At 39.6% G+C, this 27235-nt stretch overlaps 1 protein-coding gene across 2 annotated transcripts in view; it reads right to left on the bottom strand.

Moving 5' to 3' along the window:
* Window positions 1-851: 851 nt before the first annotated feature.
* Parp8 (poly(ADP-ribose) polymerase family member 8) overlaps window positions 852-27235 on the bottom strand; it is a 164941-nt gene continuing 138557 nt past the window's right edge. For both annotated transcript variants that reach the window (XM_050152799.1, XM_050152798.1), the window contains exons 19-27: window positions 22944-23011; window positions 20618-20666; window positions 19520-19632; window positions 19216-19288; window positions 18031-18100; window positions 15146-15219; window positions 14012-14081; window positions 13294-13378; window positions 852-5365 (exon numbers count right to left, since the gene is read on the bottom strand). In XM_050152799.1, the coding sequence (XP_050008756.1) occupies window positions 5263-5365; window positions 13294-13378; window positions 14012-14081; window positions 15146-15219; window positions 18031-18100; window positions 19216-19288; window positions 19520-19632; window positions 20618-20666; window positions 22944-23011 (705 nt within the window). In that variant the 3' untranslated portion in view covers window positions 852-5262. The remainder of the gene's footprint in view (window positions 5366-13293; window positions 13379-14011; window positions 14082-15145; window positions 15220-18030; window positions 18101-19215; window positions 19289-19519; window positions 19633-20617; window positions 20667-22943; window positions 23012-27235) is intronic.

The raw sequence follows: 27235 nt of genomic DNA on the forward strand, positions 1-27235 counted from the left end.
CTTTTTGTTTAGCATCATCAGGCTTATGTTATTCTTGAATTATTCCCAAACCTGCTATAGTTTCACAAGTATACTTTAACTCATGAGCTGCATATCAAATCCAACCTTTCCCATTTTTCCACTGAACACCAACCAGCATGAGACATTCTTATCAGCTGTTTCTAGAGGTACTGAAACGAACTCTACTAAACAGAAGTTTGCTGCTTAAAAGTTTCTCAATTATAAATGCACTACAAAAATTATTAGGAGACGATAAACAGGTAGTCATTATACTGTTACTGTCTAGAGGGTTGTATTTATGCAAAGATTAATCTCTTATTCAGTTAATGAGGTGATATATTTAAAAAGTGATGCTTTGAAAATCTTGTGTGCTTACTTCTGCAGTACATAAGCTAAAAATCTTCTTGTAACTAAATATGGTGTCTCACGGTCAGTAATTACAGCATTCCGAGGTCAGGGCAGAAGGGCTGCTGTAAATTCTGGGCCACCCTGACTTGAGTATTTGGCCAGCCTAGGTGAAGGAGGAAACCCTGTCTCACTGCCTTCCCACTCTCCTTCAATTTTTTTTTTTGCCATGATTAATCAGTCTACAAAAAAAAAATGATTCAGTTGAATTGCTTCTGGTGATATTTACCCAGGCACTATGAGCAGAAGCATATAAAATGTCTAAAAACCTCATTTCAACACTTTACTTCTGAATCAGAACTGATAGAGAATCAGAAGCTGTAACAGCGATCGCATCTCCAATTATACCTATTGCAACAGTATTGGGAATAATGGTAAGGGCTTCTTTGCCCTCTTTTTAAAAAATAAATTTTAGGCCAAAAGGGTAACATCATGTTTAGCGTTTATTGAGAACCATCCAATATATAGAATTTTAGAAGCAAGATTTACCAACAGGAATAATGGGTGTCTCCCCAAGTCTTCCAAACAGTGCCCACATACAGACTGGTTGAACAAATTTAGTTTTATTGAAAGTAAACATTTACATTGGCCACAATGTTAGAACTATTACAAAGCAGGATAAAAGAGGCTGAAGGAGCAATAGAAAGCAAGTGCAATAAAAAGGGAATAGAGAAAATATTTGGCCTTAGTGATCTCTTGGCAGTATTTACATTATGTACATATTGTTAAATAGTTATAATAACTCTAAGGCACCAAAGGCTAAATAGCAGGTTGCAATACTAGTCTGTGCACAAAAGTCAAGAAATTTATTGTAAAGAAGGTTGGATAGTCAAGGAAACATAGGCATACCTTAACGTTTACATAAAGGAGTGGCTGCAGTTTTTAAAATCTCAAATGATACATTAAATATTGGGCAGATTGAAGAAATTGTTTTTAGAACATTAAATTATGTTGACTATGTAAATAAGCACTATTTTTTATTGACTTGCTGGTAAATGTATAATGTAATCTATTCTTCAACAAAGCTTTTTCACACTCATGGATATGTTTTGACTACAAGCTACTTGAAATACTTTTGACCTATCAAAACTTAAGTCTATATTTCATAGTGTGTACAAAATTCCCAAGGAAAAAATTACTGGGTAATAATATACACCAATTCATATGTGAGCTGACAAAAATTTAGTAGGCATTAATTGTCAAAATATTTGAATATTCAGGTTGGAATTCTGGCACAGCAGTTGGGCTTATCTTGTGTTGTTTTGCTTTGACCTCTTTCGTGTGGGTAACCGCTAGTGACTCTTAAGTGAATGGCCATGAAAGCAGCCCAGGTAGAAAACGAACTTTACAGAGAACTAATTAACTTCTCATGCCACTAAATCCTTCAAATAACTCGCCTCAGTGTTAACTACGTCGTTAATCACTGTTGCCTACGTTACAGAGTGGGGAAGCGGTTGGCAATGTCTGTGTCTACCATGGTCTTAACTGTTGAATTATTTGATGACTTGTGTTTGCAAAACTGTATCTGTTTCTTATTCTGGAAACCAATTTGCCTTGACAAGCAGTCTCTCTTTCGTGCTGAGGTAGTGTTAGAATGAAAAATCCAGCAGGACATTAGGCTATTATGTTTCTTTAATGTGCTTCAAAGGCTACCGTCAAACCTTTACTTATTTGGGTGAGAGATGATCCAAGGTTGAGCAATATCTTAATGATATTAAATTACTATCTGATGAAAGTTGCGGGCGAGTTTTTCCTGAATGCTTTCTGAAATCTCATGCCCTGAAGCAAATTATGATTAATGAAATGTTATAAGTACTGCTAAAATTCTTCAAGTGATATTAATTTAAAAATTTTATACTTCCATATTAAATGCATGCTTTCTTTCAATAGAGGAGAGAAAAACTGGGGGATTTCTACTGCAAATTCTTGAAATTCCCAAGCAGGAAGATTCATAGCAATTTGGATTCATGTCCTACAGTAGTTCACAACAACTCCAAGGATATGGCAGCCTTACAATTCAAGTTTAGGATGTAAAAAGCTTCAAACCCAACATCTGCTGAGATGAACCAGCAGCATAACTCACTCCTGGGCACACCAAAGTGCTTCACCATGATACACTCTGCAGAACAGGATCAATTCTGTATTATTACACTCTCCTCCTCTCCCATTTCCAGTTATTTCATCTCCGTGAAAGTTATTTCCTCAGTGAAAGAGGAAGACTTCTTCCTAATGAAAGGTTCCATAAAATCAGCCATGCAGGAAAGAATGTCTTCACACTCTACTTCAAGAATGAAGCTTCCTTAATAAAGTAATGATGAGTTTCAATAACAACAGAACTAATATTACTGTTATAAAAGGCAATGGGTAGATTCCAATAATTATTAATATGTAATACTATCGCAACTGTCTAGAATCATCAAACACTAATACCAGAATGGGAGGCTGAGTCATCGAATGCTAGTGGTGACTGAATCTCTTAGAGATCTGCTTGAGTTTTGAATGTAAGATATTCACATCTTAATGGTATTAGTAGAAATTAGATCCTTTAGAAATATAAGCATTTTCATTAGTGTATCATAGCAGTTCCAATTTCAAAATGTTAACAAAAGTTTATTCTTTTTAGAATATGTGCTTATAAAAGTTCTGATGCAACTTTTGGGCACTAATTCTGGGAAAGTAATACAACTTGATGATCATTATAAGACATCTCATTTAATTGTCATAAAAACGCCTATCACTATGTGTTTTTAGTGGGTATCAAACTACCATTTACTTTTCTACTTGGATAGGGAAATTTTCTTGTACTCTTAAATTGGCAGTAGAAGTTTTTGATGCCAGTTTTCCCTCCTCTAAATTATCTCCCTTGAGTACAAGCACAGGTGACCCTTCAGATTCTAGGGCTCCACTCCTTACAGATCACCCACCTATTAAGCAAAGGCATAATTCATCAGGTCAGCAGTTTTCCAATTAAGCTAGAAAGCATTCTCCAGCCTTCCTGGAGGTTCCTCACAGACGGCCTAATAGGAGGGGATTCTAAGACATCCCCCCTGTTAAACTTAGAAGTTACATCTTTCTATTTTTATCGTGTGTAGAATGTCCCACAAAATTATTTCTTTGTGTTGTTGTTGCCTAGAAAAGATCTCAAAATATTGTTACAATGACTTAGGAGATCCGGTAGAAAGAAGCAATGGTATTCTCGTCGCACACAAGCCTTCAAATACCTGGTCACTGACCACTCAATAAACGCTCTACCAGGCTAATGTTACTCCATAGTTCAGAGGCACAAGTCAGAACAGGCTGATGCTTCTTTAAGTAGACACTATGAAGCTGATTAGAATCTTAACCTCTTCAATTTTGTATTTTTGTAGAAGTACTAGCATTTCAATTATTTACAATAGAAGAAAAACAAATATCAGTAAAATCTTCCTAAACTGTAACCCCTGACAATATGCATGGCCCATCTCTCACCTTTTATGCCAAAGGAAATAAACACGCAAATTATCACACCACACTTGCAAATGATGACACGCTTGTATTTTTTCCTGTTTACATAAATTAAAATCAGATATAAGCCGTGACTCAGGATTTGAATAGAGTGGCAGACTCACTAATTAAACCGCTTTCATGAATGCCCTGATTCCAACAGCAAAATAAACACTGACAGTTAAAACTTGAAATGCCTATGACCCTAAGACTCAAAGGAACAGAAAGGATTTGATGAGCACATGAGTCAAAGAAGAGCTGAAAGATGGGGTGAGCTTCTTTCTGTAAGCTTGTGTTCTTTTAATGTAAAAGAAGCTAGACAGTTTATCTTCTTTCTCAATATGAAAAAAATTAGCAGAGGTAGCAGATGAAAAATATAAAAATACAGATATGGTACAAAAAAAACTTCATTGGAAGAAATAAAAATGTGCACTTTCTGTTTCTTAATTCTGTGCCCCCCCCACTTACTTTTAATCAGATGAGTATGTAAACACAGATTTAAATCACCAGGGACATTGCCTTTTCTGAGTTGAATTTCAGATAACATTTTAAATTAGTTATATTAACCAATGGGATATTGCTTCAAATAACTGAAAAAAAAATGGGTCTGCGAATGTATGTGTGTGTGTGTGAATGAACTATAGCAAATTTGGCTCATATCGTGGTTTAGGACCAAACTTACTGCTTATTGGTTGTGAGTTTTGCTCTTTACGTGGCAGCACGATGAAGCTACCCATCCGTTGTCAAAATCCATGTGTGAACAAGCATGCATATGCACAGTCGCACATTCTGACACGTGAAATCCGCAGACGAGTGTCCTGCATGCCTTCTGGCATGGCACTGCCTCGGACCCTCACTGCTGTCTTAGAAGGGAAACCGTGAGAAGAGGACTATGCCTCCCACAGCCTTCAAATGTTCGTGTGACTCATACTGAACACACCACAACGTGCAGGCCTTGTACTTATTGTGGACTGTCTGGTAGATTTAAAAGCCACTATAAGATGACCTCAATTCTATTGCAGTACCCTAAAACAGCAGTACATAATACCAAATGTCCAATTAAAGAATTTAATATAAAAATATCATCAGCGCAAAAGTGTTTTTTTTTCAATCTGTTTATTGTATACGCAACCCAAACTTGAGTTTCAGTGCTGTTTAACGTTTATTACTAGATTTCATAACCCTACAATTGGTAAGTCTTAAACCGTTTTAGGTATTTAATGAAATATTTAGAAATACTAAGAAAAGAAAAATTGGTATTCAAAGGGTTAATTTTGTTTATAATAACAATAAATTATTTTTTCATCATCTTCTTCAGTTCAAAATCCAGCTCTGAACCCGAGGAAGCTGTCAAACCCTGCCCAGCGGTGTTCTCTAGCCGGTAGCCGTCTGATTACCGATGACTCGGAGGATCTCTTTGTGAATCCCTCCTTCCTGCGTGTTGATATTGGCGTCGCCCACCTGGCCGTCCTCATAGCTACAGGAGAAAGCAGAAATGGGAAACATGGATAACAATGGTAGTGTTTGTATGACTTCAAATGTTGTTTGATTCCTAGAAGCAACACAAGGAAACCAAAACCACAGGGTCATTTTTTTAAAAGCAGCATCTAATGTGTGTTCAAGAGGAAACTCGGCATAGTTGGTTCTTTTTCACCATACCTTAATATATTCCCTGCCTTTCATTTCAACATAAAGTCCTTCATCCCACGTAAAACATTGCCAGACTTGCAGGGACACACGTGTCTTTGTCACTGCAAGCATCTTTCCTAACAGCTGCCGTGACGTCAACTGCAGAACAACCCACTGCCTTCATCTTTCTATGCCTTGGGTTCTGGACATCTTCATTGCACTACTTTCTCAGCTATCCTGTCCCAGCTGGCTGCACTGAATTCTCATTCTATCCCTGTGTCCTCGTCATGCCCGCCTTCTAACTACTGCTTTGTATGACCAGCGCTCCAGTGTTAATTCTTAACTGGTAACTCATTCTCTTGGGTTCATAATATTGTTTTTTTATTTATGCTGCATAAGATTGCAAGCCTGTTAAGCTCAGCCTAGCAGCAAGGGTGGAGACATGCTACTAAAGGACAGCAATTGCTAAATGCTTGGGAAAGAAACAATTACATCTTAGATAATTCATTTCCTCAAATAAGCTGACGTAGGCAATTAGAATTTCCAAAGAGCAAATTTTCAAACTTGAAATGATAATATTCAGAGTGAAATAGGTGATGAATTAATCTTGTGACTGAAAATTGCCTTCAAGAAAGAAGCTGCAGAGAAGTGGTAATTACTGCAAAATAGATAACCAGAGGCATAAGCACAGTGTCCCGGAGATTAATGCATGCCTCTGTCTTTTCTTCACCATACTTAAGTTCTCCTGAGACAGCACGGGGTGGGAAAATAAAACACTGGAACACAGAACAAGACCGCTTAAAGACCAAGAGATGATTCCACTTGAATCCAGTCCAAGTTGCAAGACTGGAGCTGGTCCAGGATATTGATAAATCTGTTTAATTCTGACCATACAATTTTATTATTCTAGTTACAACTTGCCCTTCTTATTCTAACTAGTGTTGTAACATTATTGTAAGATGGGAGTCCTTAAAATGCATGGTACATAATCCAAACACTAATATTTTCTCAGGAAATCAAACAGTAAATGCCACATTAAAATTTATAAAAGAAGAAACACTGCTTTTGCTTAAGACTCAGGTTTGGTTCCCAGTGTCCACATCAAGTGGCTCACAAACAGCCACCTGCATAAAACTTCACTTCCGGGAAATTTGATGCCCTCTGGCCTATGAGAACTCCTACTTGGACATGGTACACATAAGTTCACATAAGAACATGCATATGCATATGTAAAAAATAAATTAAAAAGGAATTAGAAAATATGTTACAGTTCTTCAAACTAAATCAGATGTCTGGGAGCAGATGTTGTATAAAGGTATCCTTTAAGCAAAACATATTGTCCTATAATTAAGAAAAGGAAGGGGATTGATAGGAGGTGGAGAGGGTCAGAGAATGCAAGAGTAGAAAACAATTGAAATGCATTATATGCATGTATGAAGTGTCATAATAAATTTGTTACTCTAATAGAAACACTAAAAAACCATATTGACTTTGTTTTTGCATAAACGAGGATGCTGTGTCCTTATTTCTTAAAAGACGGAGGAGGTTGGCTTGGCATATAGATGGGTAACTGTGTTTATTGTGAAAACACAAGATAAACTCTCCGGACCTTGGATCTGAAGATTGGAGGCTGAGAGGAAGAGAGTTGAATAGACACCGAGAAAACCATCCTGCCAGGGGAGAGAAGCAGAGCGGCAGCTCGCAACATTTCTGCTGGTTGTGACCTTCCAACTCCAGATTATTGCCTCTATGTGGCTTTAAATTGTCTCGTTCAAGTTGGTTTCTTTTTGGTTACAGTTTTGGTACACTCTCCACACCTATGGCATCCTATGCAAACTGGGCTTTCGTGCTTACCCTAACTGACGTTCAGCTTAAACACTACTATCTCTGCTCGCTGTGCAATGTGAAATTGACCTGTAAATAGGATTTGTCTGTAAATCATGGTAATGTCCCATTTTTGGCTGTCCTGTCTACATATTCTCTCTTGACCTTAATGTTCTACTTAAGTCAGGAAAACTCTTTCCAGGTCTCCTGGTTGATGCACTCAGGGAATGTTGTCTCCTTTGGGTATAACACGTAACATATAGCTCACCCCTCTATTGCTCGCTTGCTTCTTTATCTCTGCCTCTGTCTCTCAGCTACATTGTTTCATTTCTTAGCTACCTAGCTTCTGATTATTATTTTTAATCTCTTTGCCTCTCCTTCTTCTTCATCATCATAGCTTAATGATTTCCAGAACACAATGAATTCCAGTTCCTTTTCTCCTGGATATTTTAAACTTGGTCAACCCTTTCAGCCTCTCCCCAGTTTTAACTACCATCCACGTGTTGATTCCTAAAACTTCATCTCCAGACTTCCAATCCTTGCGTCTTTTTTTAATACCATTTTCCATAGATGCCACCTATGTAATACATCTAAAACACATTATACTCACATATAATCTCTTCATTAAAATAAATCATTTTGTTTTGTAAATACTTTTTAAAAAATATTTATTTATTTATTATGTATACAATATTCTGTCTGCCAGAAGAGGGCACCAGACCTCATTACAGATGGTTGTGAGCCACCATGTGGTTACTAGGAATTGAACTCAGAACCTTTGGAAGAGCAGGCAATGCTCTTAACCACTGTGCCATCTCTCCAGCCCCATGTTTTATAGATTCTTCCAACCAATATGCACTAATTGCTTCTGTGTAAACCATCTGTGACCTGAGTACCCAAGCATGAGGAGAACTTCATGAGGGAAGGGAACAGAATATCTCACACACACACACACACACACACACACACACACACACACACCCTACAGTGTCAAGGCAGGGATGAGGCAGTTTAGGAGTACAGAGACAATTGCAAATCTAAAGGTTAATTTTGCATGTGATTTCTGACAAGGAAGTTAGAGAAGGTAAAATTCACTATGCTTGAGTTTGCTCTGAAGAACAGGGGCCAGGAATGCAGCTATGGGTTTGAGCAGTTGCTTAGCATGCAAATGTCTTAGGGCTTCAAAAGTAGATTAGTGTTTCTCCTTTTTTTCTTGTCTTAAATTTCTGCATATTAAATCTGAATCATCAGCCTAAAAATCGCAATACTTAATAAATCTCTCATTGTACAAAATTAGTTTTGAGGGCAATGAAATTAAAAGCAGGGGAACAAGAGCTTTCTGATGAATCCCGTGGGAGACAGTTTTAGAGCTACAGGGATAAAAAGTATTGATAGGAGAGAACAGTAAAAAGATAAAACTTAGGAAGGGAAAGAACATGGAAAACCACAGCTCAGCTTTTAGTGTTTGATATATGAAATTACTGCATAGATAAGAGTTATTGAGGAGTTACGAAGGGGGTTTTAAATAATGGGTTCCACTTTGTATATACTGATTTTTTAAAGGTATTGTTAGGATGTTTGAGAATAAATAGTCATTGAGAAGTTAAAATGCAGGCCTTCACTCTCCCTACCGGACAAACACCAGGTACCAAAGACAAATGGACTCACATAGTACGGGACTGCAAAGATGCAGAACAAGAAAGAAGGTCATGCTTAAAAATGGATAACACAACAGAAATATACCCTGCTCATTACCCAGTTCACACCAAACAGAAGCACCGTGAAGCTTCGGGAAGGAAGGAGGCATGAAGGAAGACTTGGACGAGGAGTGAGAATTAGGCACATGGATATGAGTGTGCGGACAGAATCCATGCTTCACAGAGAAAGAACAGAACCTTGATAGTGGAAATCACAGTGCACGGCTGTGGGGTGTGAAGCTCAGCAACCCAAGGCATGAAAGCAGCAGCCATGGTGGGTCAGAAGCTGCACACCAGCCTCCCCTCCCCTTACGGCAAAGACGAGAGGATGAAGGCGTCAGTATGTGAGTCAACGAGACTCTCACGAGTAAGCGGCAGCCACAGTGGACAGCTTAAGGTTAGAAAGGGAGCCTGGGCGGAGACAGACTGGGTTTGTGATACACCAGAAATCCAGCACAGTTCCTCAGCCCTATTTGTGTTTATGATTCACACACAAATGCCTTTACTGGCAAAGGCAATGTTCTGTCTTCTAATTTTGTAATTTTCCAATTTTCCTGTGGATGTCTACAGTTGAGCAGTGTCTACCTTTTACAAACTCATAATTAAAGATGATGTTTATTTTACCTAATGGTCATTATAAATTTCTTATTTTATACATTCTTGTATGTGCCTAAAACAGTTTCACTTTTTCAATGCTATGCCAAAACTATATATAATCCCTGCATTTAGGAAGCTGAGGCACCAGGGCCATGGCTGAGTTCAAGGGGCACCACTGATTACATAGTAAGACCCTGTCTCATGAAAGACAAAAAGAAAAAGGGAAGAGTTACGGAAGAATAGGTGTCAGTCAGGTACAAAATGCTGCAGGGATGGATGTGGGGCAGAGAGAGACAAGGGAAGGAAACTTTGTTTCAAGAATTTTCATTCCTTCTGAAGAAGAATGAGCTAAATTTTAAAAGCAAGTTCTGTCATAAGCCACAAGAACACCAAGACACCAGTCTTCTAGTCTAATTTTCTAGAAATTTTAGAGAAGAGGGGATACTTGAACTACCCCTTAAAAGGTGAAATGAACTAAAGAGGAAACCCTGAGATTTATATAGAACTACATAGATCTGCTTGGTCCAAGGACCTGGCATGTCTGGCCCTATTTTCTGCAGAGAAAACGTTTCATGTGATCCTTCTCACTGTTATGCTTGTAAACTTGCTCAAATGTTTTCAGAAATAGGGGTGGCTCCATACTCTTCATTTACTTCCTAATCGAAGAACATGTACCATTCATAATTGACTCCACCAACTGTGGAGATGCTGGGAGCATTGGGGCATGTAGGCTCTCATTGCCAGACCAAATCTTACCTTGGGCCCTGCACTGCTTAGAGACAGGGCATCCTCCCACCCTTCCTGGCCATTTCCTGTGCAGTGATGGAAACTGGGGGGGGCCCACACCTGGCCATCTGCCAGGTCAATTAACCACCCCTGATTTTATTAATTTATCCTAATTATGAAAAATTACAATTGCAAATTCTCATCTCCATCTTTAAAAATCCTCTTGTTCATTGGGAAATAACTTACTAGGTCTGGTGTGGTACAGATTTATTATCGCAGTTTTCAGAATGCTGAAGTAGGAGGATTGCTGGGAGCATGAGACGAGTCTGTGCTACACAGTGAGTGTGATTCAGGACTGAGAGGGGGAAAAGGAGAGGAGAGGCTGACACTTCACTAAGTGTGTCCTATAATTCTGTGTGCTTGGTCTTTTCTCTCAGCCCACCTTATGGCCCCTTGGAAATCAGCTCTCTCAGTTTTACACATAAAACGTCCCAATATGTTTGCACACGGGTCTCCAAGTTGGTGGGAAATCAAACTTACAATTTTTACTACTAGAAATGGGCTGGGATCTGGTCATAATATCTGAATGACTGACTACATTTTGCCTAAAATATTTATTCATGGTCATTCAGGGATTTCCTGGAAAATAGCTTCCAAACTTCTATCTTTCCTCCCCAAAGCAGTCCAGTCCTTTTAGTATTATTTTAATACTTTGTTACACATCAGTCAGCTTCCTAGCATGCCTCTCTGTTATGCATCTGTCTGTCCCCTAGGGGGTCGCTTTAGTTTTCTCTTCTGTGTTACTGAGATGCTGGAGAGATGAGATGCTGGATAAATTTTTGAGTAAGACCCTAAATGACTACCTTGCGACCACCATAGTTCTGGGAAATTAGAGTAGCGTGGAAACTGAATTTTCATTGACTCCTTGTAAGAAATGCATATTAACTTACATCTGCATCATCACACAAAGCTCCTAACATCAGTGGACACACAATGTAAACAAACAAGCAAAAAACTTTTTTAAACTAAGCTTTTGCCTGACGGTTGCTTTCTTTCATTCTCATCCACTTTCTCTTTTCCTAGATGCTACACTCATAGGGGAGGTGCGCCACAAGGACCTGTGGTTGTGTCCTTTATGAAGAAAGATACTAAAAGCTGTAATTAGAACGCAGAATAATGACTGAATGTATTCTCGCTTTGGTGTGCTCTGAATTTATCAGTCTTATCTAATGAGTCTCGTCTACTGAGCTTGCGAAGAGAAAGGATGACATCTCATTTGTGTGGATAAAGCAATGAAAATGATCTTAATAACCCCCGTTTTGTGTCATTTTGAAAGCATCTGGGTGCACCAGTTTCCATCAGATGGATTTCTCCCCTCTCTTCACTTCTAAGGAGAACGGGCATTCTCATCTCCCAATTAATACCTTACATGTGATTTATGTATCACTGATGAAAATATCAAAACGACATATTGGAAATTGAACGACTCAGGTATGCAAAACTGTCATGCTCGGTAAATGTTCTGTATTTTTGTAAGTTAAAAAAAGAGAGATCACACAAAAAGACCTGGAATTATCTTTTTATCAACATCTCAAGTCTATTCAATGAGGTAATTTTGTAATTGAAGACTGCTTTCCAGAGGTCCAAACTTCCAACAATGGATAATAACTAACTAGCCAAGAAAAAAGAGAGAGAGAGAGAGAGAAGAATGTTTTATGAACTTTGCAGTGGAGACCTACATTGGTTTAACTTAATCTCAGATTAATCGTATAAGGTAAAGCTTTCCTAGTAGCCACGGGTCCTCAGAACCCTTCTCTGATGTCATTCGACCCTCAAGGATTGACCTGCATGGCCTTTAGCCTTGTGCTCCACTGGCCTCCACTTTGAGTGGGGTTTGGTCAGGTGGATTGCTTCCTGTCTGAGCCACCTGGACCTGAGGATGTCTAAGAATCCTACTGCTACTGGATCCTGCTGCCCCACAGTTATGCCTTTGCAAACCATCTAATTGTGGGTAATAAAAGCACCATGTTCTTTGTGAGCCATCTGCTTGTTCCTGTTGAGACTCTAACTGATGCAGGTAGGCATACTGTTCTCATTTTGCCAACGGAGCTTTAAGAGGTTATGCAACCTGGTGATTGTTCTTCCTAATTTCTGTTGCATTGGAATTCAAACTCCCTGATAAAAAAGACCAGAGTACTGGCTGTTATATCCACTGCTGTGAAATCTATAGTCAGTAAGTAAATGCCACAAGAAAATTAGCGTTTTCATAGAATCTGTCTCAGTGAACAACCTGGCTGCATGCTCATGGATCAGACACAAAACACGCAGGGACCTGTGGGCCTATAAGGGATGGCAGCAATTTTGATGCCATCACTTTGACGTGTTTATAAAATAACCCACATCACTTTTCACCGTGTTTTTAGAAACTCCATAAACAATAAAAACAATAACTCAGTTCTTTCCTGAAATCCTTTCTGTGCTAAGATCAGGGAAGAGGTGTAGCCAGACAGGGGAGTGGGGCTGCAGAGGCGAAGATAGAATGAAAAGTCAGACTGGCTTACTGCAGCCGTTGATCTGGAATGAAAAAAATGTTTGTCTTCTTGTGTGCCAGCGCATACACTGGCCAACACACGGTACCTTGCCAGCCCATATTATGTGAAACTTACATCAGTTTGTATAGAATATTTTCATTATTGCCTTCTCTGTCCCCAGTTCTAAAATCTTTCATCATCAAAGTACATAATACCAGATTAGCAGCATGCAGCCATTGCTTTCCTAAATAAGCTTATTGAAATGCTACAATCATTAGATTCATGAGAAGTTCAATTAGTCATTTGTTATATTTGGCAATTAACGTGAGAAAATAATACTGCAGTCACGGTTTCATTTGGAGAAGCATAAGCAATTAAGAAATGCGATCATTTAGACTTACACGAAAAAGAATCGTGTGCAGACGTGATCCGTGTTTGGGACAACCCATATCTCTCCATGTTTGTGCAGGTCAGGTGACGTGATCACTGCAAGGGGAGATGAAATCACAGAGCTATTTAGTTTTAAAGGAAGGAAGAGAAACCCATATTAAGTCACTACCTTCCTTCTCTCTGAAATCTAAACGCAAAAATAGCGGTCCAAATGAACATGTAACGGATGCCTAACCATAGCAGTTATCAATAAATGTAAGTAAAATCAACAAAAGGCCACCTCACAATGAAAGAAATCATTGGACTGTTGTCAGAAACACAGACAGCAACTTTGTGTCCCATGGAACAGTCAGGTGTTGAAAATCAAGACACTAATGGCAGCTGACAGTCCTGACACAAAGAAAAGGTGACTGGTAGCCTTAGAACAAGAACGGAGAAAATACAATCTTGCAAACCACCTCTCAATCTGTCTCTACTGAGTTCAGAAGAATTACACTGTCTGAAAGTTGAATTACATTCAGGAAAACCGCCAGGAACAACATGGCGCTGTCTGACCCACGCCAGTTCAGCACTTTGGTTTTGACCTCTGCAGTCTCAACTGTGCTCATTTTCCACAGTGCATGCTGGGACGGTCTTAAGGAACAATACCTCACTAACCCACGATGAGCACTCTGCAACTACACTTCAGTTAGGATACCAGGAGCTAGGGTGGGAGGCGCAGGCACTCACCTTCACATAAGGCTATGCATTTCAAGTTACGGCTTTGCAGGAACTGCGACTGCTGTCCTTTCTTCTGAGACTAAATCATAAAACAGTTGAAAAACCACAGTAAACATGGGATACTCTAGCAAACATCAACGAGTGCTCATCATTAAAGGGCAAGAGCAACTAAGATGGCTATGGGGGCTAGCCACAATATCTATGCATTCTTTTAATATCCAGCTATTTTTGCTGCATCCTTTCGTTTCTGTAGCTAATCGTTATCAAATCGCTTATAAAGCCAGTGAATTGAAACAATGTTAACATGGAGCCCAGTGGTCTCAGGACATATGACTAGAATTCAGAGCTTAGTTTACAGAGGAGGCTGGCAAGCTTCTAGCAAGGCCAACAGAATGAAATTTGCGGGATCTTTTCATACATTAGAACTAATAAGCACTCCAGATTCGACAACCACCAAAACAAGCCACATTCACAGCAACATTTATGAAGTCACAGAGGTTTTTAAAGCACCTGACGTGGAAGCTGGTTTGTCATTGAGATATTTGAATAGCTAAGTTCATTATTCATCAGATGGGTTTTCATTCGCCCTGGGTATTCTGATTTTCTCTCTAAGAACCTGAGATTTGCCTGCCGTCCTTCTTTTCTGCCTGGAACAGCCTTTCTCTCAAGAGTCACATGGCGCATGTCCTCTTCGCTTCTGAGGCTATTCTCAAAGCTTAACTCCTCAGAGGACTTTCTCCCGACCACGCCATTTAGCAACACTTCCAGACTACAACATTGAACATCTCTTTCTGCAAGGTATTTTTCTTGTCATTTAGTACCCCCAGTAGAATGTAATGTTAAAGAGGACAGAACTAGTAATCTGTTTTTATTCCCTGGAATCTATGATAGACTCTGGTGACACAAGGGGGATGTGTGTGTGTGCGCGCGTGTGTGCACGTGTGTGCATACACACGAATGTACTTTAATTACTACCTACAAGCTATGTAGTTTTTGCATTTAAAGTGAGTTTGGTTCTTAAAGGGAAATGACCACTTAAAGTTAATTTTTTGGCTTAATAATCCTGAGTATTTATTGACCTCCTGCAGTCTAATGAGACTGCAACTCATCAATCACACACAGTCTTGCGAGAGGCCACGGCACCTGTGATGCATTGCTGCCTTTACTACTTGAAGCTGGCTCGTCCTTGGTTGACACCTTCTGCTTCTTGTTCATCCCTGAAAAACATCAGCACAGTTGTAACTCAGGGGCACAGCTGATTGAAGCAAATGAAAGTACAATCTGTCTATGTCAAAAGTTGTACCGTAGGCAGAAGTCTAATCACACCAAGCTAGAAATGGCCATAACAGGCTCACAAGGGAGCAGCTGGTTGGTCCCCAGAAATCTCAGGAGAGTTGGAGCAGGAATCTCGGTTTGTTCTTGGCATTGGAAATGGGGATAGAAAAACTCCCTGGTATACACTATAATTAGAAAATTCTAAAACGTTTGTTTAAAAATGTTTAGTTTATTAGAAGTAATGTTCATCCTTGCTGTCTTCTGAGTACAAGCACGAGATAAGGAGTGGGAAATGCAGGTAGGAACAAAGATATTTCACCGAGGTGTTGTAAAGCACTGATATAAACTCACTTCTGTGTAGAAATTACAGTGTTTCTAACGCAAAGCCCTCTATGTTCTTTTGCTATACCAAATCATAAATCTGAGTTCTTGTTCTATTAAAGTCATGATATGATTTCCTTTTGTGAAAGATTTTAGAAAAACCAAACCAATATCTATTTCACTGTACAGTATGCAGAACTAAATCAATGGGAGTGTTCAATGTACTGTCACACCAAAAACTAAAACATTCTTTAGTTTCAATATATATATATCTTGGCAGCAGGAGCAAAGATGCTGAACAATTTGTAAAGTGTGTTTGTCTAAATCTTTCCAATCCAGACATTCCTCAAAAATCACACAGGTAGATAGGTAGGAACAGACATGACATACAGACAGAGAAGTCGGCGGAGTACTGCATAGAGCTGTACTAGGTCCAGGTCCTACTGCATAGGGCCAGTCCACTGTCCAGGTTGTATGTTTTCAGACTTCAAAACCAACCACAACATCATACATCTGTGGAGATTTTTTATACACCCCTGCCCCCTGCACAAACCTGGCTATGCACAGAAACCAGGGCTTTTCTCACCAAGCTACCTTCTGAGTCCTTGAGTCCTCTTTTAAAAATATCTCAAGAGCCCTTCAGATTCTGATAAAAGTTGTAGACTTTCTCCAAGATAAATGCACACACAGAGACAGAATTTCCCACTGATTCACAGTTTGTACTCATTCCTCCTCTCAACTCTTCCCATCTAAGGAATCTATGCACTAGCATTTTAAAAGGAAGAAGTCACAGGGTTTGACTTTTGGCATTTTTATTATCCATGCTGATGATATATTATTTTTCTAAAAAACATTTAGTTCTTTTCTGTACAGTTTTAAGTCTGGTTTTTATAATTTTACACAGCCCATCTCAATGCTATTGTTTCCCTTCTGATATTTATCCTTAATGTTATGTTGGTATCTGACCATAACAGTACTTCTTAGCTTACATGCTCAGTTACAATGTAACCTGTCATTCCTTCCTTAACAGATAATATCAATGGAGATAGTAGAAGGCCTTGTAATGGCTTTGACTAGGTGTGCAGACAGGTACTGATCTCATGCGATTTGAGAAACAAGATTAGAAACTCTCACACACACGCGCCTGATGTCATTAGCACTCCCGAAAAGTCTAAGCCCAAGGCTCTTGGGTTCACCAAACTGGATCAGCCACATCCAGGAGGTTGGGCGTCAGTTCCAACTCATTCCCACCTGCCAGGTGTCTGGCCTGAAGTCAGGCTGTCTTAGACCAACAAAACAACCCACCCACCAACTACAGAATGGATGCTTTGAGAATCAGAGAAACCATGTGACAAATCGATTCACTGGATTCCTGATCCAAAGACATAATAAAAAGGCTGTTTTTCTTTATATTTCAGTCAATTTGTGACACAGTAGTAGTTATGTGACAGCATTTCTACCTACCTACTCTGCCTAGTTAAAATTTTTCATTTTACATTTTATTTCCATTTTTTGCTATCTTGTAATCCTCTAAAATTGTACATTTTCTTTCTATTAGCATTTTTTTTAATTTTTTCTTTCGCTCCTTTGTTTCCTTTCTTTTTAATTTTTCAAGACAGGGTTTCTCTGTCTTGGAACTCACTTTGTAAGCGAGGCTGGCCTCGAACTCACAGAGATCCACCTGCCTCTGCCTCCTAAGTGCTTTTTTTTGTTGGTTCTTCTATCACTGATATTTTTAAGTAAAATCTATTTTTAAATATTCCAATTATATTTCACCCCTAAAAAGTAACTTACTGTGGTTGAATTTGCATAAACCTTGGCTAGTGAACAGACAGATGGGCCAGGCTAATGGCCTCATACTTAATGGACTTGTCTAAGTATCATTTCTTGCCAAGTAGAGATACGAAGATTTAGCATTCAGGAACAATGTGTACAACATCCCCTGGAACTGTGCAGTGTGAACATGTAACACACATACATGCAAGCACAGACACACGTGCATACACACACACACCACCCATAGAAGGAATTAAAAGTGAAAGAAAAATCCATCAAACCTGATATTTTAGGACTAATGAAAAATTGTTATTTGCTTTTTAAAAATTTTGTTATTAGAATCTATTTACAGAATATTTATTACTTTATAGTTAAATTTTTAAAATGCAAAGAAATACTAACCATAAATTTCACTACTCAAGGAATTGTTCAGCGTCAATGAGGGGGAGGCCATTGTTTCCATACTTTATGTTTCATAGACTCTGTATAGCATATGTTTTCATTTTATCTCCAACATCCCCCATCTCATTAAAATATTAGGAAGAAATTTCCTTTGGACATTATGACTAGTGTTAGATGAATTTAACACAATCATATCTAATCTATTCCAGTCATGAAAGTGGTAACAGGAGATTAGAAGTGAAACACGGGATTACCTGAGTAACCAAACGATATGCTTGACATTGGGCTAAGGTAGATCCCGCTCCCATACATCGCACCGTGGAGCTACGTCAGATATGAGAGAGAAATGTCAAGTCAACGGTCTGAATTAGTATCATACAGAAGAGGGCAATTGGTTTCATGCTGGAACATAATGTCTTAGAAAAATGATAGTACACTTATTCCGGGTCTAATGTGAAAATATTGTTACTATCATATTTGGAGTAAGTTGGTGAAAAAATGAGATGAAAAAGAGACAAAGACTGTTGTTCATTTTGCCAGTAATAGAGTTTCTCGTTACAAAGGACTTTAGCGAGTTCTTCTTTTAATGCATCTGAAATTCTAGCAACAAGACTTGCTGAAGTGCATGGAAAGACATTTTTATGAACACTCACAAGCCACAATAAGAACAAAGTATCAGCTCCGATTTGTTATGTACGTCACGTGCCTTTCCACTCTTCCACTGGATTTTTCAAGTTAAAAGGAGCTTTAGTATTTGGAACATTCAGAGTGGTCTAAAGAACCTACTCACAACATTTAAAGTTCTTTTTTTTTTCTCATTTCTAAGCTCTAGGGCCCTCAAACACTAGTCGTAAAAACTCGGTACTAAGTCAATGGGCTCAGGCTTGCAGGCATGCATAGCTAATTCTGTCACCCTGTGGTTGCTGCACAGTGACAACTGCCTCGGGCGACTGGAGTGACCTGCTTTTTTCCTCACAGCTTTGTGCTGCCTAGGGAACAATTTGGAGGGATGGGTTTGAAGAGGAATAAACAAAATAAAGAGTATAGCAGAGTTCGGGGTTCCAACCATAATATATTGATAATACCAAGCCCTGTGCTCCAGGCTGAGAAACAGGCACCATGCATCTTTGGCAACCCACATCTCCTTTGCTTATAATGCCTTCCTTCTGCCCTAGAGGGCCCAAAGCAATAATGGAATAATGGATTGGATACCTGGAGGGCTTTACTTTCAAAGTGTGGCTTTCACTTTTTCTCCTAAAGAATCCTTCATCGTCAAGCATAGATCAATTTGCTTCAGTTATTTTGTGAAAATATATTTATCTTTCTTAGAAATTCCATATACTATTTTAAATAAATGCTTTGAAGTTCACACATCTCCACTGTAGGAATAAAGGTGCTCCTCCTATTAGGGAAGAAAAAAAAGCATGCAAAAATCTTACCTGCAGACGCGTATTAGAGGCAACCACCAGACCATTCCTCAGGATAGAGTGCCAGTTTTCAATGTGAGAGCCACTAGAAAGAACACAGCCGCGGGGAGGGAAAGGGCAAGGCCAGAAAGTCAATGATCTTCACAGCTGGGCTCAATTCTTAAGTCATGATACATGTGAAAGTTCTGAGCCTCCCAGTTAGACATTCCTACAGCTGATTCACTGAGGTCAACGCCAGCTTTGGGGACACTGCTTTCTTGCCCCACCCCCAGGAAGAGGAGCTGGAGCCCACCCTGCCTCTCCCAGCCGTACTCACTGAAATGCGAACGTGCTCCCAAAGAGCTTTTTAGCGGCTCGGAAGTTGGACTCTTTGGCTGGTGGGCTGCTGAGCAGGAGGAACTGGTGTGGGGTGTGCATGAACTTCAGTTGCTGTCATCCAAGGCGATAGCAAATAATAGCATGTCAGAATCCCACCAGCTCAAGACTTTACCCAAGTTATCCAGTTTCAAAACAGACTAATAACCTTCTCAGACTAGTTCAAAAGCTACGTAATTTTTAGAACCCTCCTTAAGTTATACCTCACATGGAATTACCATAGGAAACAACTTCTGTAGGTTAGTGGGGAAGCAATAGATAACAGGCAAACAATAGATGTCGATATTCATATTCCACTATGCTGTCCTAATTTTCTCGATTCTATTTCTTCTTAGGGCTTTTATTGTAGACTTCCATGGGTAAGTATCAGCCACCCCACAGAGAAAACATTCTGGAATTTGCTAAGCAGAAAACTTCATTCCCAGTTTTAAAATGAAAATCGTCCTTCCGCTCTGTTTGCACGCTTTCGCTCTTTAACAGTGAAAAGTGATCAGGGGAACGGCTTGACAAGTCTCCCTCATCAGTTCCCTTTCACCTCGGCTACTCGTACAGGAATGTAACCGGCTGCAGTCTTCTGGGCGGAGATTCAGAGATTCGAAAACAGGGAGACAAGAGTTTTAAACGTTGCTCTTAGGCGCTGATGAGTACTGCAACCAGGGCCCATTAGCTTTTTAAAACCATTGTTTAAACACCACTTAGGCTGATAAGCAAGGTGTTTGACAGTCCTCCTCAAATACTGGAAGGCAGACCGGGAACATCAAGTATTCTCCCAGTCTCTCCCTAGACACCACTTGACAGACTCTTGTAGGAAGACTACATTCTCTCATGCTGATTTCTTTGTGTTTATTTAAAAGGCAAGGTGCGGGCTGAATACGGGTTTGAGTCTTGGAAGGGTTTGCAGCTGCTACACGAACTGAGGCTGAAGAATGAAACTAGTCCTAGCCACCCTTGGACAGGCTGCCTGCAGGGCCACAGAGGTCAGCTCTCTCAACTAACACCTTCTCTCATTTCGGGAAGCATATAGGAAAATAAAACTTACCCTGTTAACTGGCAGTTTCACGATATGTGACCTATTACTTGAGATGACCCTGAAAGGGAAATGATCAGTCGGTCACGACTAGGTGGCAAACGTATTGACTTTTCTATAAGCTAGTCAGCAAGGGATTGAAATGTGGTTTGGCTGCACCACCGAACTTTCTGCCTCTCAGTCGATTACATAAGTGTGGTTTACTTACTAACGCAATCTAAGGAGCTTACATAACAAAAAAAAAAAAAAAAAGACACTTTCGTCTGAGAAAACTCACTGGGAAGCAGCTCCACAAAACTTGTGAATATGTCATTTTTCATAAGCACAACCCCAGATATTAGCAAAATGAACATATTAAGACATTCAATACTCTCAAATAATGATAGTTCAAATGAGAAGTAGATTCAGGCACCTGGTTGCTTTGATTCCTACATCTCCTACGTTAAAAATGTGTTTCCACAAAGATTCTGTTTGTTGAAACTCGTAAGGATATTTCTGAGTGGTCAGTGGCTTCTACACAAAAGTCAACATACTTAGATACTGAAGTTGACCATTTAATCCAGATATGTGAAAAAAAATTACAAAATAGCAGAGATGACTATAAAAGGTTTGATTACATTCTTCTCCCTGAACTGGAGAAAAAGATAAAAAAATTAGTGAAAATTTGGATTTGGGCTGACTTCAAGGAGAAAAAAAAGAATACAATTATATAAGTCAAATTAGTAGATTAAGGAGAAAAAAAAAACATCTAATCGCGAATATAATTCCTGGCCTGGGTTAAGACCTAGTACTCCAGCTGGACATAGTCATTCACTTGGCCAAGAGACCACTCTTAGGAGGGCAGGCTAAAACATGCCACAGACATAAAAATAACCAGTGTTTTAGTGAGATACTACACTTTTCATTCCCAGAACCCCCGACCCAACGCAGTAGCTTTACCGGCGCCTCATGGCATTAAGATAAAATTGTATTCTTTCACTTCTCTTATTCAAAAAAGTGTAACTTCTTCCCATCTCTTTCCGAAGCATGATTTCCTTAACATCTGGGCTTTCCCCACACCGTCTGAGCCTTCTTCATCTTTCTCTAAAGCTGCCTGCCCATCATATGACTGCTTGTCTGCCATGTATTTGAGACATCAATGCCAATATAAATAGCAAGGCCTTTTTTTTTCATTTTGTCCTTCATCCCCATACCCCCACCCACCCAGGTTGCTGCTGAGTTTTATAGCTTCCTGGTCCTGTTCTTTGCTTGTTTGTTTGTGTTTGTTTGAGCCCCTTTTATTCCTTTATTAATGAGTCTAAGAACCCTAAGACAGGAACCAGATTTCCCTTGTACCAAGAGGCCATCCCCAAATTCCTGTTATTTTCGCACTTTAACTCTAATATGATGAGAAAATGTGAGACATTAAGAAAGAGTTATTTTTCTCATCTGTCAGGATTTTAATAACAGATACTAATGGATACAAACAAGGTCAATCTCATTCCCTAAAGTTTGTCACAGTCTTATCAGACCATGTGTTTTATACAATTTTGACTAAGCAAAGGTAATCAGAAACCCGAGGAGTCTGGGCTCTTTTCCCTTTAATGGTATTTATAAAAACTTCCACTGCTTGCCACCTGCAGCGTTTATCTAGACCAGTGTCTTGTAGTCTGTGCATTTGTACTACTCTAAGATAACGATGGTAAGTCTATTTAAGCAATTTCCAAGAGTCATGTACACAAAACCATTATAAACTCTTGTTGTCTCCACTTTGCAAATGAAAGAGGACAAATTATTTGACACAGGCATCAAAGCAAAGCGTGTGCTCGAGCTACCTTTCCTGTTTGCTGAACTGTCCCCCAAGAATCCAGGCTGGACTGAATGCTGTGACCTCTCTTCAGGCAAAGAGTCAATCAAATTTTACTGGCCTTGTTAAGAATGCAAAATATACAAAGCATACTTCAAGATCTTCACTGCAAAGGTTTCAGTTTTGTCACTGAGTCCTCACTGAAGTAGGAAATTAAAATGAACCAAAATGCTTTCAAAACATAATGGAATGAAACGGATCCTTTAAGACTGTAGACCAACGGCTGTCACATGCATTGTATGTTCCTACTTGTGCACATGACAGGGCCTTCCTCCTCTCATGATATACAAGTTTTAATTAAAGTAAGTCATTAAGGACTCTTTGGTAGAAAAAATTTCACCAGGTTTCACAGGCTTGTAGAACTGTAGCTTTCCAGACTTATAAAATAGCCCCCCTCCTTAAAACACACACACACACACACACACACACACACACACACACACGCAGAAAATGCTACTGATTTTTATCGAGAGGCAAAGTACAGTTTTATACCATTGCAGAAGCGGATGAGCAAGGGGGTCCTGTTTATCCATCTGCTTCTTAATTTCCAGATAGGGTGCCTGCAAGATAAAATTACATGCCTTCATTTGTCTCTAAAACCCACTTTTTCTCAACAAATAGAAAATCAGACTGAAAAGCCTCGTTTATCTAAAACAAAAACCATAAAGACACAGCAGAGAATAGCAAATTCCCTCCTTCACACTAGGGCTAAGGAATGTACTTTAGGCAGCATATGAAAGGTCTAGCCTGCCAGATTTAAGAGTCTTGACCAACAGGGGAGCCCAAGAGACTCCTAAAGCAATGTAGGCTATTACTGATGTCCTTGGTTACTTCTCAGAAGTTGAAGGTTATTGCTGAAGACACGATGCACTTTGAACAAAGGACTCTGAGGACCTGAGCTGTATCTGACCTGAAAACCTCCTCTCCAAGGACTAGCTCTCATAGTACCAAATGGAGTTATTAAAATTGCCAAAGGAGAAGTGCAATCAGTAGTCCTACACAGTTATGAAGCCTATGAACTGCATCAATAACCAGCAAGATAAGATATCCACAACGGTGCAAGATCTTGATAACAACCAATAGCCATCTGTAGTAATAGGAGCGGCGGGGCTGCGTCCCTGGCACCCCGGCCGCCTGACTAACTTATGCCCCGAAATAACAACACACAAACTGTATTCTTTTAAACACTGCTTGCTGTCGAGTCTGAGCTCACTTCCTCTACCTCCCAGCATTCTGTTCTGTTTACTCCACCCACCTATGTTCTAACCAATAAAATGGGCCAAGCCAGTTTCTTTATTTTTTAACCAATGACCTTCCTCCATCAGCCATCTAACTGGACTTAAAGCCTCCTCAAAAAGAGGGATCTCATGTGTGTGGTATTGTAAACCAAACCACACTACCCATAGCCTCACTATGCCGTGGACTATAGAGGCCACCTTCCTAAACCTGTATATTGTCTAACTGCATCATGAATACTTATACCCTTATGTAAGTGTAGTTCTTGCAAAGAAGCTGTTCGTTGCAACAGATGGAGATTATTACAGAAAGCCACAATAAATCAAAATGCAGAGGATAACTGATCATGAGGATTCCAGCCCCAACTGATGAATCTACTACACAACCCCTACACCTAAGGCTCAGGGAACATGGTAGGAAAGGGCTCAGGAAGCCTGCTGAGAGATTGTGCCTCCAGATATGACAAGGAAACCACATCCACGAAATCGCAAAAATATGGCTGCCTAAACACGCCAGTGTGGAAGGGGAAAATCTCTTGGGATCCCACCCCTTGGTGGAAGAGCCTCAGGCAATTAATATTTACTAAGAGTGGGAGAATTAGTCTTTCTGGGAATGAGTCACCCAAGCGGTTTTCCAATCCCAGTGGTCAGTCCTACAAACATGTAAAAAACACTAGACAGACTCAGCAGGTTGTGTTCATATATTTACCTGTGTGGGGGGGGGATGTGTATATAAAACAATGGTAATTGAAAAAGAGTTCATGACTTGAAAGGGAGCAAGGTTGGGGTGGGACATAGAAAAAATTGGACAGAGGAGAGAGAAGAGAGTTAAATGATGCAATTTTCTTTAAATTAAAAATAACAGAAGATTAAAAACAAAGACTTGATCCAATTTTAGCCTGGATTCCACCTTCACTAGAATACTAGAGGTGAATGAACCCCTGCCCCTAACACCCGTGTGTGTGTGTGTGTGTGTGTGTGTGTGTGTGTGTGTACATGCGCACGTGTGCGCACACGCGCGCACACGCACACAATCCTCTGTCTCCCTTAAGGTGATGCAAAGCTACCACACAGCACACACTGTATCCTCCCACTTCGCCATACTGTTTCCAGTGATTTCCCACTTAGCCTCTTCCATGATCTCCCATTTCTCCTTCTTTGCCCTCATCCCACCCTTCTATGCCCACAATTTTCTCTTCCTCGTAACTCCTTCAGTTCCTTTCATAAGACTTGTTCCTCTTGGGGTTGAAGGAATATAGTTAAGTTCAGCTTAGACTTCAGCTCCTTGCCCACTGCAGTGCTCAAAGGAGAAAATGCCCACAGCTTAACAAAGCACTCTGCAATGTTTCTCATTGTTGTTGGACACTTTTATTTTAATATTAAAGGAAAACGTACAGACCTCATGTATTTCTATATGAAAACTGAGCACAATTTATGTAAGAACCCTTCTCCAAGAGAAATTAAATGGAAATTACTATCAAATTAAACATTTTATTACAGAAAAAAGGAACAACTTCTTTACAACAGTTTAGAGCTATCTAGGGCTTTAAAACATCGGTTAGTGTATGACTGAGGAAAAGCATAAAGAATTTGATTCCATAAAACCTGACAGCATGCCGATGCCGTCACTCTGCGGGAGGAAAACACCGAGTGACTTTTCCTAACTGGATACTGAAGACATTGAGGCTCCAAGGAACTAAGCAACTTGCTCGAGGTCGTGGGCCACATCACGCTGAGGCAGTTATGCAACTCTGGCCCCTAGATTCCTAGGCTGATCCTTCAACTTCTCTATTGTCTTCTGTTAAAAAACAGCTTACACATGACCCACAATAAAGAAAGCAATTTTTGGCCATGAGAAGATTCTACAGTCAGAGTTTGTAGCCATGTTTAAATCTGAGAATGATATATGGGTCTAGACACTAGAGTGTAGTACAAATACCCTATGTAAAACTTTTATCATGACTTAAAATATTTATCTTCACATAGATGAGATATTATTTCTTGTTTCTTATTCCTGTGAAAAATGCAATTTTTTTCTTTTCTTTCCTCATAGAATAAGTGGGTTTATTTTTTTTTTGTAAAAGAATTCAGAGGATACTGCAAACTATGAACCCAGAACAGTCACTAAAAGAAATGGGAGACTTAAAGCAAATAATATCACCCGTAAAGTAGGAATCCCATATGGCCCACTGTCTAACATAGACCGTTGAGGGAATGGAGAAAAGAACAGATGAATGAACAAATTAATATATGAATACTGGTCATCATGAATAAATAATGACCAAAGGAATCAAGGGCAAAAATCAGAAGTGTGAAGTGTACATTTGAGAATGTCTCCAGTAGAGGACCAGAGAGAACACTGGGGTGAGGGGTAGAGCAGAGAGAAACTCGGGGAACCTGGTCAGGAGACGACTTCTTTTTCCACAGGGAGAAGGAATGACCCCAGGTTATTCTTATCATACATCCAAAGGTGTCTAGCCCAAAGCAGCCTAGAACGGACACGTGTAAGCTGTGCACAACATGTACTGTAAATTTTGGATTATTCATTTTGAATCATGATGATGACTTTTAGACCACTTTCCAATGTTTGAACAGTGAAAAGGCCTCAGTGCTTCAACAGTAAAACTTTCTCCACATGCTAGGCTGTAGCACAAGGATGTGTAAGTTTTCATGACAAATCTAAATCTTCATTTAGTACACCTTTCCACCAGAGCCTACCTGAGAACAAGAAACACAAGCCCACACTCCTACGGTGACTATCAATTCCAAAGTGGCTATTGGGTCTGTGTTACACCTGTATTTGATAAATTTTTAATTTTTTAGTATAATTTCATGTCCCTTAATATTTGCTTTGCATATATGCCCTGTGAGAGAGTCAGATCCACTGGACCTTGTGTTACAGACAGTTATTAACTACCATATTGGTGCTGAGAATTGACCCAGGCCTCTGGAAGATCAGTCAGTTCCCTTAACCACTGAGTCATCTCTCCACCCCTGAAAAATGGATCTTAAAAATAATTCTAGGGTGCTGAAGAAATCACATGAACATACACAGGAAGGAGCAGGAAGAGAAAGAGAGGGAGGGAGGGAAAGGATATTTCTAGAGCTATTGTGGTGGCATGTCTATGTTGATAACCCCATCACTTAAGAGATAGACAAAAGAAGATCAGAAGTGCCAGGTATCCTTAGCTACAGAGCAAGTTCAAGGTCACATGTACACACACACACACACACACACACACACACACACACATCCAATAACAAAGAAAATTTGTAGTCCGATTTGATGTAACACCATCACATGTAACCCCAGTCTCAAGTGTCCCAAATCTCTGTCTACTTTAACAATCAAAATAATTATTAGCATCGGGTAATACTGAAGGTGGGACTTATTAGATTTAGACACTGTTTTAAAAGATCCTGTTGTGTAACTTCAAACACTTAAGGCTTTTACTCAAATTTAAGAACAAAATATTAAGATTACAACTATGCATTTATTCTTTAAAACCCAGTGTTAGCACAACAAGACACTGACAGAATTGAATTAAA

Source organism: Alexandromys fortis, unplaced genomic scaffold (genome assembly GCF_014885135.2).
Source record: "Alexandromys fortis isolate MF-2015 unplaced genomic scaffold, M_Fortis_MF-2015_v1.1 scaffold_73, whole genome shotgun sequence".
Taxonomy (NCBI): Eukaryota; Metazoa; Chordata; class Mammalia; order Rodentia; family Cricetidae; genus Alexandromys; species Alexandromys fortis.